Source organism: Oryzias melastigma, linkage group LG23 (genome assembly GCF_002922805.2).
Source record: "Oryzias melastigma strain HK-1 linkage group LG23, ASM292280v2, whole genome shotgun sequence".
Lineage (NCBI taxonomy): Eukaryota > Metazoa > Chordata > Actinopteri > Beloniformes > Adrianichthyidae > Oryzias > Oryzias melastigma.
In genome coordinates, this window is record NC_050534.1 from 6458764 (window position 1) to 6476324 (window position 17561).

Sequence of the window (17561 nt, forward strand, 5' to 3'; positions counted from 1 at the left end):
GTGGTTGAAAGCATTGTTGTTTGCTCATACTTTTTTCTTCTTCTGGAATAAGGTGTAATGCTGTAGTGCGATCCGCACCTCATGGCCAAACTGAAATGCATTCCAGGAGAAGCAGAAGAATGTTTACAATGTTAATGATATGAACATTTTTGTTAAAATTTCTCCTTTTGAGAATCCATGTAACACTGTATGATATTAACAATCTGATTATTTTACTAATACATTTTACATTTTATGTGAACTGTATCAGATTAATATAAATATATTAAAATCACATTTTAGATTATTAATGTATTTCTAAACAAATGTGTAAACTGTATAAACTAAAAATTTAGTTGAGAGGATTGAAAGAATAATAAAAAAATGTAATAGAATCAATTTAGGTTTTTGTGAATCAAATCGTTTCTGGAAATTATCAATACCCAGCCCTAGTGCTTAAGCAGCTTTGTGCTGTTTTATTGATGAAGCCACTTTTTGCCATGTCAGAATTGGATTGGTCGTGGAAATGGTTGAAGTCATTGTATGTCGTTTTGTCATTTCTATGACAATCACTCTCGCAAATCATGAGTAAGTTTGTTGGTAGTCCCAGTCTTTCGGGGTGAATCTTCAATCAAACACTTTGTACATTCGAGATGGGGATCAGCGAGCACTACCTGCTCTTATTGAGGCATCTGATTAGCCAGTTTATAACTTGAGTAATTTGGGATTAAGAAAATATATTATGAAAACAAAAATATTTTTTGCAAGTACATGTTAAAAAGAGATACCAGAGCAACAATGGTTATTCTAACAAATATAATGAGTAATAGTTGTTTATTTTTTAACAGAAATCTATGGTATTTTGTCTTTCCAGGTACTTCCTATTTGGAAAGTGAGGAGGGAGGGGATAATCTGTCCTGTTCTCTCTATATACCGTCTATGGTTACAACTGTTTTGCTTATTTTTTTTTTAAGTCAATATATCAAATTTATTGACATTAAAAATGTCTGCAAAATACTCTAAAATACAAACTATTGAACCCAAAGACAGAATTTTTGATTGCAAAAATTTCCAGAATATTATCTGGTTCCGTTATTTGTTACGTTTTATTTTACTTACTTCAGTCGTTTGAGGGCTCACAGTTAAAATCATGGCTTTACTAAAAACCAGGAACTAATCGGACAATCTCTTAGCGTTTGCTCCAGTAATTTCAGGTAAATAGAGGAGGTCAAAGGTCAAACTCCCACAGCCTGGTGTCAGTGACTGTGCGATCGACTGATGCATTGAGTGTGACCCGTGTGACCAAAAGTAACCATCAAGTTACTACGGGTCATTAGCAGCCACCCACATGCAGTGCACCGCTTTGGCTGCGACACATGCAGCGCTTGTAGAGCTAATCAGCCTTCACTAATGTTTTTAGGGATGCATATCATGCACACGTGCTGCTGCGTGGTCATTTTGAGTTATGCTCATGGTTTCTTTACCCCGCTTCCTCCTGTGTGGCGGCTACGTCAGCCCTCTTCCTCAGCGACTGTGTGAGCCGCCGTTTAGGATCGACCAAATGCGTTCAGAGACGTCTTTGCGTTCCCGGCAAATGACTCATGAGGGTTGTTTGTGCGGATCCCTGCACTCTCATTCAGCCATCAGACCTTGAGCCAAAGCCTACTCCTCCTCCTCCTCCTCTTCCTGTCCTCTTTTCATCCCACGGTTTTAGAGGCTTCACACCAAAAAAATCTTTCAAAATGAAAGAAATGACGTAGTTTAAATATAAAAGGAGGCACAAAAAAGCTTAGAAACATCAGTCGTTTTTTTCCGTGTTTGTCATTATTTACGTTTGTTTGGTAGTGCAAACGCTTTTGCTGTTGTGTCTGAGTTCTTAAGTGAGACGTAGCGGCCTTGATTAGTCACTGGTGCGTGGTGCATGCTCTAAGTGGAGCCGTGTGGTTCTCATGGGAACAGATGTCACAGTGACAGGTGTTTTTAACAAGTGGAGGAAACTGTTTATTAACCTGCCATTCACTACGCTCCCGCTTACCAACTCCCCAGACAGGAAACCATGGCTTAAGAGTGGCGCAGAAACGCTGGAAAGGTCAAGTGAAAACACTCCAGCGGTGACACCGCTGCACGTGCATGTAAGACAAAGGCAGTGTGCGATACAGCAAACAAACTCTGTCAAACTTTGGTTAATCCATGATAATCTATCAGTATATCTGCGCTGAGGTATTTGAGTTGGTTCAAAGGAATTAAACTGAAAAATACACACATGCAGGTGGCCCACAGGAAATGTTGAAGTCGTTGACCCCTTGGTGAACCGTTAGAAAGAAAGTGTTCGTGCACATTTTTTCTACGGGTGTGCTGCGCCTAACATGTCATAGCGAACACTTATGCCTCGCTTCCACTGAGCGGTCCGGACCAGACAAGTACCCTCTTGGTCGGTTTAGAACAGTGTGTGTGTGTCTCTGTAGTCATGGATTCGGCGTGTCTCCAGTCCCCAACCCCCGTGAAAAAGGGGGAATGCTGTATATAAAAATTGTATCAGTCTTTGCAAGGAGACATCTGTTGGAGCTAATCAGCAACTGGCAGGGTTTGGAGATCTGGAAACATAACTTTAGATCCGGCCTGTCTCCGCTATGACCCTCCATGGGCCTGGACAACCCAAACACCTATAGCACCCGTACGAGGGAATATGGCTAGGGCTTTAACCACGTCACAGTGAGCTCTCAGTAGAGTTTTTAAACAAAAAAAGCTTTTCTTTAAAAAAAAAAAGTGGTATTGACATGATAAACAACCCAAAACAAGTTAATTAATTATGTTGCAGGTAGTGACTGAAATGAATAAGGGGACTAAGAAAAGATTAAATATTTATGTATCTCAGTCATTAAACAGAAATAATTAGACTTTATACAGTATGAGCTCTTTAAAAAAGTAAATCAAATGCAAAATGAATATTTTATGTAGTTTTAGGTGAACTCAATTAACATTATTATATAATTACAAATTAATATTTGTCAAGTTTTTCTTTAAACCTGGGAAGATGTATTTTTACGTCAGTCTTAACAGATACAATGCTGCTTGTAATTAGCCACCTAGTGGCCACTTGGTGAACTAATGTTGCAGCAGCAGCATTTGTTTTCAACCGGCTTCAATCTGGCAGTGAAAGGATAAACTACGAAAACGAGTTGTTTGAAAGTTAAAATCTTAACTGAGTTCTATATATTTAAAAAAATGTGAATCCACTCTTTTTCTATTTTTCTAAAAATGTTTACTTAATAATGGGCCTGCTAATCATCCGTTGTGAATCAGAATACTCTCCTGAATATTAACAAATCTTTTATGAAAATGTCTTTGGTAATCACATAAAACAGTTTTGATTGATTTTATTAGCTAATTTTTTCTTCCACAAAAGTCTAGTTAATTTAAAAGGAAACATTTGTTGTTTTTAAAGTTGAAACATAGATTAGTTTAAGTGTAAACAGTGATATTAAGAGTGTATTAGCTCTCATGCTCCATAGTTTGTTATACTCTGGAGTCTTGATGCTTTAATTTTAGAGTATATGTGTATGTAGTGCATAAACTTTTGCAGTTTGTTCAATTATCTGGTTTGTATCCTTTGGTGGAATCATGTTCACAATCAGAGCGTTTTCTGGAAGCCTTCTAGCCTAAATTGAGCTTTAAAGCTGGTCTGTAATTTAGACCCTTATCTGTAACACATTTATACTTTAGATGTCATCATAATCTGTATTTACTGTCATAAACTAAAATTCCCCTCTCATAATGACATCTGCTCTCTATTTCCCAAAATGCTGCTATTAAAGGTTTCACAGCCACTTTTCTCCACCGCTTTGGCTCTGGAAATTGATGGAGGAGAGGAGGTCAACACGTTCGCTCTTCTCTTTTCATTTAACCATTTTTCACCCAGTAGTTTTCAAAACCACTGAAGCGTGATCACATTCAAACCTCTGGAAGAACTTTGTGAAATCATTAAAATAAATAAATAGTGACGTGTGTTCGAAAATAAATGATTGACTGCTGCATTCTTTGGCCCATTAGAGGCTCTGGGTTATAAACTGCAATAAAAGAGCTACACATTCAAATAGTATGGTATGACTACACTATCCAGAACGCCTAGAGGGAGCAAAAGACAAGTGAATGATCAAAGGTGTTGATGGGAAGTTTTTCTAGTGAGCTGTGTTCATATTTTATCTACAATAATCCGACTTAACAGAGGACAAAAAACAGATAAATCAAACTTTATTGACAAAAACTCTCAACATTTAATTGTAACACATCATATACAAAACAACACTCTTCATTTTATTACGTCACTCCACCAGGCTCCAGACTACATTACCCACAATGCTCCAACAATCCATCAAGCGGTGTGGCTTAATAGTTTACGAAAGTCGTAGTAAAAACATTTGGACAGATTTTTAAGTGCCATATACAACCGAATATCTGCTCCTGGTCAGGCACTGTAGATTTATTTATTTACTTATGCAACTTAAGGGGAAAAATGTGTTGGTTTCTCTGTAATGATATTATTAGTTTACCTTTTTGAGTTTAGTTTTAAGCCTTTCTACAAAATATAGCATAATACATCAGAAGAAGAGATCTGGAGGATTCCTGCGGTTTAACCATCAATTTCAGGATTGAAGCCTGTTCAGAAAACAAATGCACATGCAGTATTTTCAGACTTTTTTATGAATGTTGAAGCAGATGAAAGTAATTTTTACACAACACACAGAAAATTAATTTGCAGTAAAATAAAGGGAAAAAAACACTTGGTTTGGTCATGATTGTTATTTTCACACATTCAATGTTTTACTTGTAATGATTGATGTCTCTTAAAAGAATGTCAGCGATCTACAAAAGCCCCTCCCCCTTTTTTCAACTCTTCAGACTCCACGTGAACATGAACAGCTGTAACTGTTTGTACTCTTGTATTGTGCAACACGTGCGTTCTGAGTGCAGGAAGTGATGAGATTATGATCAGACTGGATTTCTGCTCCATGTCTACACCACATTTATTTATTTAGCCTTACAAAACTGAAAAACGCTGCCATAGTTTTTCATGTGTCCAAAGATCTGAAGAGATAAATGTGATAATAGAAGAACACCTTTTGAAAAACAAATATTTTTCTTGTATTTCTGAAACCAAGTCCAAATCTACTAGGAAATAACGATGGCTGTTTTCCTGTTTTGTTTGCTTGGGTAAATTCTAACTCCAGCTTTCGTCCACTGTGTCCGCCTCCACAGGGTTGCCGTCCACCATGTTAAGGTAAAGCCCAGGTGTGCGGTGTTGACCATGCTAAAGCGCCTGGACAAGATCCGCTTCCGAGGCCCCAGAACGAGAGAAGACTTCCCCGATCTGGGAGATTCGCCGCCTGCTTCCGACAACGAATGTAGCGACGACATGCAGCCGAAGCCCCGGATGTCTCTGAGAGACACGGAGGACATCCTGAGAGACCCTGTGAGCGCCCCCTTTCTCTAATTTATCCCCCCTTCCATCTTTTTTTGGGTTAAAGATGCCGTTGTGTTGGAACTAGGGGTTTGTCTTAGGGCTGCCACGATTAGTCGACTAATCGACTAGTAAAATAGTCGATGACTAATTTAGCAGTCGATTAGTCGTTACGTTATGTTATATGGAGCCACGTTGCGCATGACCCGATTAGTCAACTAATCAGAAAAAATAATCGATGATTACTCGACTATTAAAATACTTGTTTGTGGCAGCCCTAGTGTGTATTGGCAAGAGTTGATGCGATACTTATCCCGATACGTGTCTCGCAATACAATACGTATCATGACATATCACAACAATCTACCAGCCAAATTTTTACTTCAGTTATTAAGAGTATGAGTTGGAAAAAAAAACTCTACCTGAATATTAATACGTCTTTCATTGTAATCTTATCTGAGCTGCTATGAAGCACCGCAATCCGTGTTTCTCTATGATACTGGCAGCAATGTGGTAGAGTTTAATGTTGTTACCCATTCCAAGTAAAGACAACATAGTACATGTCTCATAACAACAAAAACTGCAAGGCTGACTGAACATTTAACGCAAGCTGGTTCTCACAAGATCTTGTTGTTGTATTGGTGGCGGTGTAGAGCTGCTCAGAGATGCTCAGTCTGCAGTACCTGCCAACTAGTGGTCGGGGGTTTTGGTGAAAAACAAAAACTTAAGGATGCTCATAAATAATGAATTAAATATCACTCCGTCAACATTTTTAAATCGATAAAGTCAAACAAAATATGATATATCGCAATATTTTGTGGTATATTGCAATATTTTGTTTGGAAATATATTGGCAAATCAATTTCTGCTAGTGTAACTATTGACTGCATAGAAGAACTCAACTGAACAATGACTTATCTCTTGTTCTCACAAAATAAAATCAACTTAGTTGCCATTTTTTTCACAAAACAGACATGTTAAAGCCAGATATCGTCAATAGCCAGTGATTGGTCTCAAGTGGTCAGAAGGACCGTATCTATGGCAACCACTCGAATCAATCAAGAGTGAGCTTGTTGGAAGCTACAACTTGAAACCAAGAATCTGTCAAATGTTTCGAACATTTGACGTAAGACCACATTCTCTAAATGAGACGTCTGATTATTACTTAAATAACTTGTGTTGTTGAAAAAGTATCATTAAAAAATCTGATTATCAAGAATGTAAAAAAAAAAAAAGTCTCTGAGCAAGAACGGTTATTCTGACAAATATAATGACTAAATGATAACTGTTTATTTCTCAGAAGCCTTTGGACTTTGGGCTTCTTGGAACCAGCGAGTACTTCCTGATGGAAAATCAAGTGGGAGGGGTCACTCAGTCCAGCTCTCAAATACTATCAAAGGTTTAAAAGGAGCAGCAAAAAAAGCTTTAAGTTGTCCGTTTTGATATGCTTTTCAACCACAGATTTCAGCGAAACGTAAAGAAATGGCTGCTAACGTGCGAGTAAAGCGGAACAGCTAGAGTTGCTGTCAGACGAGCAGATATTGGATGGCAGGAAAGGAATGAAAAATGGAGGAAGAGAAGATTAAAGTGAGGCGGTGATAAAGGAGGCAGGAATTCAGCCCAGGAGGATTGGGGGAAAAGCTAGACACTAAAGTGGGAAAAAAAAGAACCGCCCAATACACTGCGGTCACTGCGCCTACAGGAAGATGTCATTTTTTTGCACGTTTGAAAATGTTTCTTAAGAAATCGGTCCAACTCTCGTGGCGGAACCTTTAGCATACCTCCACAGACATGTGTCAATATTTACCTTGGCTGGTTGCCTCGCATGCGTCTGAGTGTGAGCTGCTGTTTGCCTGTGTGACACACGCTGGGAAGGCCTCGCCCACATCACAGCACAGATGAGTCACGCTCCAAAGCCCCAAAATAGACCCAGCTAGCTCTTATCCCTGCTGGGACACTCGCACACACAAACGCACATGCTTTGTCTCACAAAGGATGCCACCACTCTGCGGAAAGCTCATTCTCCCTGCATGGAGTCTTTTGTCGCTCCCCGCAGGCTCGTTTCTGCACAAAGTCTCTCTCTGCACTCCAGGATCAGATCATGTGACCCGGGTCTAAAGCTCACCTTCCTTACATCATCGGCTGAAAAGAGGACGGCCTGCACCCTCTGGCTGCGCGGGTATTTCTGACAAACCCCCGCCGTCCCCGTGAAACGGACAGATGGCGTTCATTCAGCAGACGCACCTGCTCAGATAAAGCTTTGACGTTTACTCTGCAGACTGAACTGTTGGTGTCAAGTGAGGAGATCTGTCTGCAATGCCGGCTCTTATACTCTCTGGACAAATATGATCACAAATATTTAAATTGCATTAATTTTTTCCAGATTTATAAATTTACCTACCAGTATCTCAGATTTAATACACAACTGGAATAAACATGATTCAGCTGTTTTTGTTCATAGAAGTGGTTCATCAGGTTTCTTTGGTAATTAAAAAGGAACTCCGAATCAGTTTTTTTTTTCTTTTTTGGCCCTGTTCCGATTCAGAATCCTTTGATTTTGAGTATCTTCCGTTCTGATACCTTTTGTTCATTAAAGTTCCACGCTGATCATTTTTTAATCAGTGCAGAGAGCTCTCTGTTTACATGCTGTACAGTTAAGAGCCAGATTCCAGCTCAGAAGACGTTCATGGATCTATTCATCTACAAGCAGATACATCAGAATGGAGTGGAGCAGAGAGCTTGTGGCCCTTTGCTTTCATTAAGCAAATACTGAGAAATTTAATTTCAAGCTTAGTTTTCCTTATATGTGTCCTACATTATCAGAAAAATGCACCAAAATAGGTTAAAAACAAACCAAAAAAAGGGGCAAATTTACTAATCAGATCCAGGTTTTCCTTGAATTTCATTTTATTTTCAACAGGTAACAAAACTCACTGTTTGGATGGTGTCATGGTTTTAGAGTCGAGGGTTGGATCATTTTTTGGATTAGTAAATGGGAATAAAGACAGCAGGTAAATGTGCGTGCCAACCTCTGGCTAATGATCCTTACGGGTCCTGGACCACCATCATCTTTAACCACTTGAACAGAGCACTTCTGTAAAGTAGCTTAAACAATGAAGTCAAAGTAGTGCAGCTATTCACTAGAACAAATTAGTCATGTGAGAACGTTTGGTGACTGAAGCTTTAGGGTCTTCAGAACATTTTTGATCATATATGATTCATATATCTATTAAACATTCATTCAAATTAAAAATAGACTTTCTTCCAAAGTCATTGTTGTAGCATAAATATGATGAGTATTCATAGGTAGCTCACATCATTGTGAACATTGTTTTGGCTGTTTTTTGAGATTATACGTTTGTTTTTGTTACTTTGGGCTCGGACTGTTTAGGCGGCATCTCTGTTTAATTTTCGAGAAAACGAATCAAATTTTTAAAAATATGAAAATTTTGCTTTAAGATAAAATCAATGGGCACTTGCTGTCTGTTTTTTAAATTTGTTTTTTAAAGCAAGTATAGAGGCCAGAAATTCCAATTTTGTGAATTTTTACATTTAAAAAATGGATCTGTTTGTTTGCTTTTCAATTAAAAAAATATATATATTTCCTATATATTTCCTTTGTTTCTTTGTCAGAAATAAAAGCTGCAAGAAATAAAAGCCCAAAAACCCTCTCCACTATTTTCTTGTCTAAGCCTGAAGTTTTTGCTCTATATTTTTTAAATAATTACTGGCAAAAAAAGTAAAAGAAAAAAAAAAAGAAATTTTATGACAGAACTCCAGATTTTTTTTTGCCCAATAGGCTTCCATAGAAATCAGTTTATTTCACCTAAAAAAAAAAAAAATACAAAAAAGGATCTTTCCTAAGTGTCAACCACAGGAACTACACTATTACCAAAAGTATTGGCTCTCCCATCCAAACGATCAGAATCAGGTGTCCTAATCGCTTGACCTGGTCACAGGTGTATAAAATCAAGCTCTGACTGTTTAAACAAACATTTGTGAAAGAGTGTTCTGCTCACAGGAGCTGAGTGAATTCCAGCGTGGAACTGTCATAGGATGACACCTCAGCAATAAATCCAGTCGTGAAATGTCTTTGCTCCTACATACACTACTGTCAACTCTATCATAACAACATGAAAGAGTTTGGGAACAACGGCAACTCAGACACCAAGTGGGAAGTACAAAGAGGTCGCTGACTTTCTGCACAGTCAATTTCTACAGAGCTCCAAATGTCATGTGACCTTCAGATTAGCCCGAGTACAGTAGCAGAGAGTTTAATGGAATGAGTTTCCATGGCCGAGCAGATGCATCCAAGCCACTCATCACCTAGTGCAGTGCAAAGCGTTGGATGCAGAGTTGTAAAGCACGTCGCCACTGGACTCTAGAGCAGTGGAGACGCCTTCTCTGGAGGAATGAATCGCACTTTTCCATCTGGAAATCTGATGGACCAGTCTGAGTTTGGAGGTTGCTGGACGGAGTGTGAAATTTGGTGCAGGAGGAATGATGGTGTGGGCTTGTTTTTGAAGAGTTGGGCTTGGCCCCTGGTTCCAGTGAAAGAAACTTTGAATGCTTCAGGATACCAAAAATGTTGGACAATTCTATGCTCCCAAACTTGTGTGAACAGTTTGGAGCACAATGCAAGGTCCATAAAGACATGGAGGACAGAGTCCTGTGGATGAGTCCTGACCTGAACCCCATGGAACACCTTTGGGATGAAGTGGAGCGGAGATTGAGAGCCAGACCTTCTCCACCAACATCAGTGTCTGACCTGACATAAAACGCTTTTGGAAGAATGGTCAAAAATTCCTATAAACACACTCCTCAACTTTGTGGACAGCCTTCGCAGAAGTGAAGCTGTAATGGTGAATGAAGGCTGTGTGTCCATGCCTAATATTACAAATAATACATTTCCGTATTAAAATGAATCTAGGAAGTATCTTTAATCAGTTTTCTGCAGAGCTGAAGAGTCTCTGATCTCATTAGATGAAGCGCTGTCCAGATCTGCTGATTCCACTGAGATCCCCTTTGTACGCATTGAAGTCCGTTCATGTCAGCGTTGTGCAGAGCAGCCGTTTTCCGAAAAATTTATGTCCATTCAGAGTGTGCCGGTCACTAAAGAGTTAATTCTTTTTTTAAAGCAGTGGACACATTTTCAGGCTCCCTCCATCCTCAGTCGGTAAAGAGGAAGACAAGGGAGTGTCAATAGTTAACCAGCTGCTAATCGACTGCAGGGATTGACCTACTTTTGTGCAGTGGGAGGCCCCGTCTGCGTCAGACATCATGCAGGTGTGTTTCTGTGATCTGTGGACACCAGGAGACTGACGGAGCCGAACATCTGCTTCTTCGTCCTCCATGTGGCATCTTTCTGTTCTGTGGCGCTCCATCCATCCTTAAGTCTCTGCAGCTTTTTTTTTTAGGTCAGAGTCAGTTTTTCTGCCTCCCTCTCTCGTCTGTTTTAGCAGAGAACACCAGCTATAGGCACCGCAGTGATTCTGTGCACGCCAGCTCCACGCTTTTGACGGGGACGGAGCTGCATCTGCTGCAGCGCCGCTCCGGCTCTTAAAGGAACCCTCTCTGCCAGTGCGGAGCCTGCAGTCGCTCCTTCCCTCTTCCTTTCTTGCGCATCACCCGTTCACCCTCACAGCAGTCGCCAAGTTTTAGGATTATCGTTTGTCGCGTTTGAGTCATCCGTGTCGCTGCGGTCGGAACAGGGAGATTCCTGCTAGTTCCTGTTCTCCTCCTCTCTCCTGCCGGGCTTAAACGTGCAGAGCAAGCATGAGTGTGAGTCATGTTTCTGCACCGCTCTGGTTTTGCTCTTACAGGCAACCCTGCTTGTGTTTACCTGTGTTTGTGTGTCTGTTTTTCTCTTTTAAATGTTTGGGATTTGTGTGTTTGCACACACAGGCTGGTTCGGGGTCTCCTCTTATGGCTGCTGCTATCCAGGATTTCCAGAGGTCGGAATCGGAGCGCCTCAGTGAAGTCAAAGGTCACTTGGAAATTGCCTTATTGGAGAAACATTTTCTACGTGAGTCAACGCACAAACACACATCCATGTAGACTGTTTTGGTCATGTTTGACAACATTTCTATGCACAGTCATTTATTTATTATAAATGCACATTATTCTGTAGTTCTTGGAATAAGGTCGGTAGAGGGTCGTACTTTGAGTTTGATACCAAAAGGTTCCTCTAGGAATTTGATTTCCTAAATATTCATGTTTTTGGCTTAAAGCGTCTGTTAATCTATGCTTCAAAAATTTAAGTTTCATATGGGGAATTTTTAATTGTAGTGCAACATATAACAATGGTGCTGTGTGTGTATATATATTTATTTATTTATTTTGACTCCGCCCACTTACTTTACAAGAGAACTGGATAGAGTGTGAAGTCACCCATAGAAAATGGCTCCCTTTGGCCTCCAACAAATTTGTTGTTTTTTTTCGTGATACGTCATGTTGGACCCAAAAGCAGTGAGTCAGTCTGCGTTGTTGAATCTATGGCAAACTTTCTAGCCAATCAAGATTGAGCTTGTTGGAAGTCCACACCCCTACCATTTCAAAGGGGGCTACACAAAATCAGTTAAACGTTTCAAATGTTCAACTTTAATTGAGGCATCTGATTGGTCAGTTTATAACTCTATTAATTTGCACTACAGAATAAAATATCTTAAAAAAATAATTAGGATTATAAAGAACATGTTAAAAAAAGATCATAGCAAGAATAGTTTTTATGACATTTAATGACTGAGTAATAACTGTTTATTTCTCTATAGAAGTTTTGGGGATTTTAGCTTCTCAGAACCAGCGGGTACTTCCTGTTTTGGAAAAGGAGGGGTCACTTAGTCCAGCTCTCTTTTACAGTCAATGGATTTGCCTGATTGTAAAATTTTAAAAGAGGGATAAAGCAGGAAGAAACAAAGGAAGTCATAAAAAATGAAAAATTTTTAAAAATGTTGGATCAGGGAAAGATTTAAAAAAAAATACAACAAAGTTGATAATTAAGCACAAATATATCTTTTAGAGATATATTTTAGTAAAACTTGTTAATGCTTTGTTTTATCCTTCTAAGTCAAAGTAGAATTTTACCTGATACCAAAATATTCCTATTTAAACTTCCAATTCCTAAAACTTTAATCATACCAGATGCAAGAGTTTTATATTCATCTAGTGTGAAAATGGTAACCCAAATATTTTAATAGGTGGATTTTAAAAATTTGGGCCTATATAATTTTATCTTTTTTATATATATAAAATAGCGTCCTTATATTTTATTTTTTATTTTATTAACATATCTTGTAAATACTTGCTATTCACATCTATAAATGAAAAGAAATTGTCTGTTTTTACACCACAAATACAAATATTTGAGCATAAATTGGACTTTTTATTATTTTAGGGAAAAAAATGGTTGAAATCAAACATTTACGTCTTTTTCACTTCAAGACACAAAGTAAGATTCCCTTAACCCTTGTGCTATCCTTGGCATGTTTAAACGTACAAGAAAGAACGCTGATTTTTTTTTTTCTTCAAGGATTTTTAATATTCAATGGTGTCCGTGACAGACATAAAATCCTGTCCACCTTTGTCAGGGGAGGGATCAAACGTCAATGTAAGGGTGGGGTCATCTGGACCCCATAAGATAGCTCAAGGGGTAATTTATGTTATAGACTCAAACAGGCTTGCAGCTACCTTATAGACTATCAGGTTAGTAAAGAAAACGGGATAATTCATAACCACCCGGCTGAAAGCGATGGACTCCATTAGGTGCTAAATGATGGTCGGACGTCACTGCGCCCTGAAGCATGCTTCCACGAGAGAGACTGAGGAGCCTACAGAAATAGATGAGACAAGGGGATTCATGGAAAGAGACTCTCTTACTATTAAAGTTTGTTCCTTTTATCAAACATCACATCTTCACCTTTGCGGATTGAGTAACATCCCAGAGCTCGTGAACTGTTGACTCGTTTTGTCTGCCTCAGTGGTTTCTGTGTGCTTTGTTAGACGCCTCAAGAATATATAGAGATCATCGTGTCTAAAGGCTGTTGAGGGGAAATGAAAGAATAAAAGAAAAGAACAAACCCTGGTAGAAAGTGAAACAGCCGCTCAGCTGGACTGTAAAACGCTCCGTCTTTAATGGATCGCTTGCAAGTGTGGAGAAAAAAAAGGGAAGCAAACTAATGGAAAAAGGAAGGTTACAAAAGGGGAGATCATCTTGATCACATGGTGACAACGAATGCGAGGCTTTTATGGCGGTCAGGGTTATTGTGAGGAAGGACATGGCCTGAGGTGTTCCCTTTCACTTATCCTCTGCGTGGCATTTCACTCCCTCCGATAGATTGGTGCAGGCTGGGTGTTTGTGTGCGCTCTTGTAATCCACTTGGTGCTACAGGACTGTCACACTGTTGCAACGGAACAAGCAGTCCTCCTCGTCTGGCAGTTGTTTGATAGTAAGTTAAGGGGGAACAAAAACCGTCATTCAGCTTCTTTTGTTAACTTTTCCCCTGCCTCAGCAGAAAGCCAAGCTTCTCTCCTGAAGGCCCGTTTTAGGACAGACGGTTCTGTCTGCGGTACTGTTGACAGAAGGGACAGCTGTGGCTGTTACAGCCAGTCAGCAGGAACAATGTTTGGAAGAAGCAGACATTTTTGGTCTCCTGATTTTCATGTTCTTGCATTGTGTTCTGCTTGAGGGTGAACACAGGACAGATGACTTCACAGGTGAATTTTAAATAGGGATACAATACATCAGTAGCCACTTTTAAGCACCTGATCCAGGCATAAATGGTCAGTTTTTATCTTATCAACTTTCTTTCCGTTTTACTGATCTAAAATAGGTTTTTGTGATACATTGTACCCCTAAAATCTGTCATGGTTGGCACCTTCTTGGGTCAATAAATGTGAACCATTTGGTGGTTTAATCTCCAAACCAACCCCTTTCTGCTCAGTATTAAGCTAGAAGGCAATGGGTCCCATTTCTAGAGTCTTTGGTATGATCCATCCATGAAATGGAATCCGTGACACCGAGTCGGTCACCGCCACAGACATGCCTTTATATTAAAGCTTCAAAAACTTTTTTTCAGAAAGAAGGAAATTGTCTCCAGGTGAACATTTTTCAAATCTTTCTAATATTTTTTCACATTGACGGTGAACACGGTGTGGGTGTGTTTTCTTTCCTTTCTCTACTTTGTTCCCTAGAATAAACCGAGGGCCCACGCACATCAAACGCTTGTTAGTTAGCATGCATGCGTTCCTTCTTCTGCCTTCTCTGCAGAAATGCTTTTTCATTGGAGATGCTTCATGTGTGCAAGTAGGGAGCCACTCTGAATAGGTGGGAATGACTCTTGCTATTCTTAGTTCATTAAATAGGTTTATTTTTAGCTGTTTCTCTCATGAAAATCTGACAGACGTGCACTTGTTGCGGATGTGACACTTTTTTTTTTGTCCTGGTTTATCAATTTTTTTCCTCTTGGTCTTGTTCAACAGATTAACTAAACTTAACATTTCAATTCTATTTGATAACGTTCATTTCACGTGTTTGAGTAGAGTTATAGATGTTCACTTCGACAATAACTTTTCTATATTTTCAGTTTTATTCCTTCGGTTTATGTGTTATTGGAATTAATTGTGTTGTAATTGTGAGTTTGAGGAAAATAATTTGATGGGGCTGTCATGATTAGTTGACTAATCGAACTATTAAAATTGTCAATGACTAATTTAATAGTCTATTAGTCGTTACTTTATATTATATGGAGTCAGAGTGTCGTAAAGTTGAAAGTTAAAGGGGCATTATGCTAACTTTTTGGACTATTTTGGAATTTATTATGGTTTTTTAAGCTATTTAGGAATTTAGCTAAATAGATAAAATTTGAATAATCGATGATTATTCATCTATTAAAATTATCGTTTGTGGCAGCACTACAATTTTGCAAAACTGGATCGGAAATAATTTATTTCCTTGATTATGAACAATAAAGTTTATATAAACATATAGATTTCAGTTGTTACCCAAGTGTTAATGTTCCTTATATTATCGTAACTCTTCAACCACTTACACACACTTAACATATTCATTTTAATGGAAGGGGAAAAAAAGGCAGCTTTGTGCTGATTGGTTGTTTTTACGCAATTAATGTAATTTCTACAGATTCTGTCGCAGAATCACCTGGTTTGCATTAATCTGGTACTACTGTAAAATGTCTACGCCACTAACGTAAATCAGTTGAGTCTAACATGGGGTGATGACGCGATATCTGCGCAAAATGAGCCGGTTTACATAAATTAACATATAAACCAGCTAATTCTGCGACACAATCTGTTGGAGTTACGTTGATAAACACTTTACAGTAGTATGCAAATAACTCTGCTTATACTTGTAGAAAATCCCGACCATCTGCAAGGACAGATCATACAGTTTATGGTGGTCATAACTTCTTCTATACACATGTTTAGTCTGCACACAGTACAAGAGGTGGACGTGTCGATCAGTCATTTGCTGCTGATGCATGCTCCTGTCTATAGAAACATTTGCTGTGAGCATTAAGGGAAAGCATTTATATTCAGTGAGTTGACACCCCTGTGATGGTTCTACCATTGATACAGTAATGGATATGAAAGCAGGGGATAAATCAAAGGCTGATCTGGCTCTGAGGTGACGGACGGAGCTGAACTGACTCTTCTGCTGGTGCTAAAGTGGCAGAGGTTAGTGCCAACGGAAAAGCACGAGAAGGCCTAATGTGCTGAGCTTTTATTGCTTTCATCGTCTACTCGTCTTTCACTCCTCTGCTTTTAGCTTGTTTTCCTCATATATAATCAAGGCATTTTTTTAAACTCTAAAACCATATTTATGGATATATCGTCACAAAAACTTAAACGCTCCAGTTATTTGTCCAAAACGGCTCAGTCGTTCTTCAGCGCTGCTTCCGTCCAGAACTGGAAAGCCTGTGTGTGTGTGGTCGTGTGTTGAAGGTCAGCGCAGGGGAACAGGCCAGGCTTTGAGCTCCACAGAAGATCGATGGTGTCCTAGCAGCTGCCCCACTTCACCACCCGCTCTCCTCTGCCCAGCAGGCTCCACAGGCTTTCCTTTCGCAGCAGCAAAAGGGAAATCTGATCAAAAACTCCCAAGCAAATTAGGCCTGTAGTACGCCACACAGTATGCCTGCTGGGCCTTCCACTGCCTGATGGACATCAACAGCTGCATCATTTAAACAAACAAAATAAATTATGACAGAAACTGGGGGGGTTTCAAGCACAACATCTTAACAAAAAATAGAGTTTTGACTTACAGGAAGTAAATTCAGCATCTGTGTGTTCCTTTTCCTGTTTAGTTTATCAGGTAGTTTATCCTTCTTGTGCTCCATTCAAACTGAACACAATTTTCTTGTTAAATTTGCTAGAAATGTTTTTCATAAACTTGTTGTTCCTCATGAGTGTGAGAAGCCTCATTGCTACATGGAAGCATTGATTATATCTCATATACAGTCAAACATAGAAGTCATGGATGATTTTGAAGAGCTCCACAAAAGCTTCAATAACCACATCTTCATGTTTGGGTTCATGAGATCATTCAGGAATTCTCCCAGTACGTTGATCTTCACTGTCCAGTACAGGAGCTGGGTCCACACGACTGTCGCTATCGGTCTCTCTGTGACCCACCTCAATGATTAGCCATCCCGTAGTAGTCCGAAGATGGAGAAATCATTTTTATTTTTATGCTCTCCTCCATGTTTGTCTATGACTCCGCTGTAGCAGATAGTTGACGCTGTCATCTGTCTGCTGCAGCGAGCTCACTCACACCTGGATGGTGGTGGATGCATGGTGAGAATCACATTCTTTGATTTCTCTAGTGCCTTAAACACCATTCAGCCTCCATTACTGGGTGAGAAGCTGCGGCTGGTGGGTCCACTGTCTCCTGGATCACTGATTACCTGACAGACAGGCCACAGTTTGTCCGGCTGGGCAGTGTTCTGTCTGATGTGGTGATGAGTGGTGTGGGAGCCCCACAGGGCACTGTGCTCTCTCCTTTCCTGTTCACCTTGTACACCTCTGATTTTCAGTACAACTCAGAGTCATGCCACTTACAGAAGTTTTCTGATGACTCTGCAGTTGTTGGGTGTATAAGCGGAGGACAGGA

General features: G+C 39.5%; 1 protein-coding gene across 1 annotated transcript in view; it reads left to right on the forward strand.

Moving 5' to 3' along the window:
• The window catches only part of gramd4a (GRAM domain containing 4a), a gene marked incomplete in the record, with an annotated part of 49148 nt that overhangs the window by 5125 nt on the left and 26462 nt on the right, over positions 1–17561 (forward strand). Inside the window, 2 exon segments of the mRNA XM_024287923.2 lie at positions 5236–5449; positions 11342–11462. Of these exon segments, the coding sequence (XP_024143691.1) occupies positions 5236–5449; positions 11342–11462 (335 nt within the window).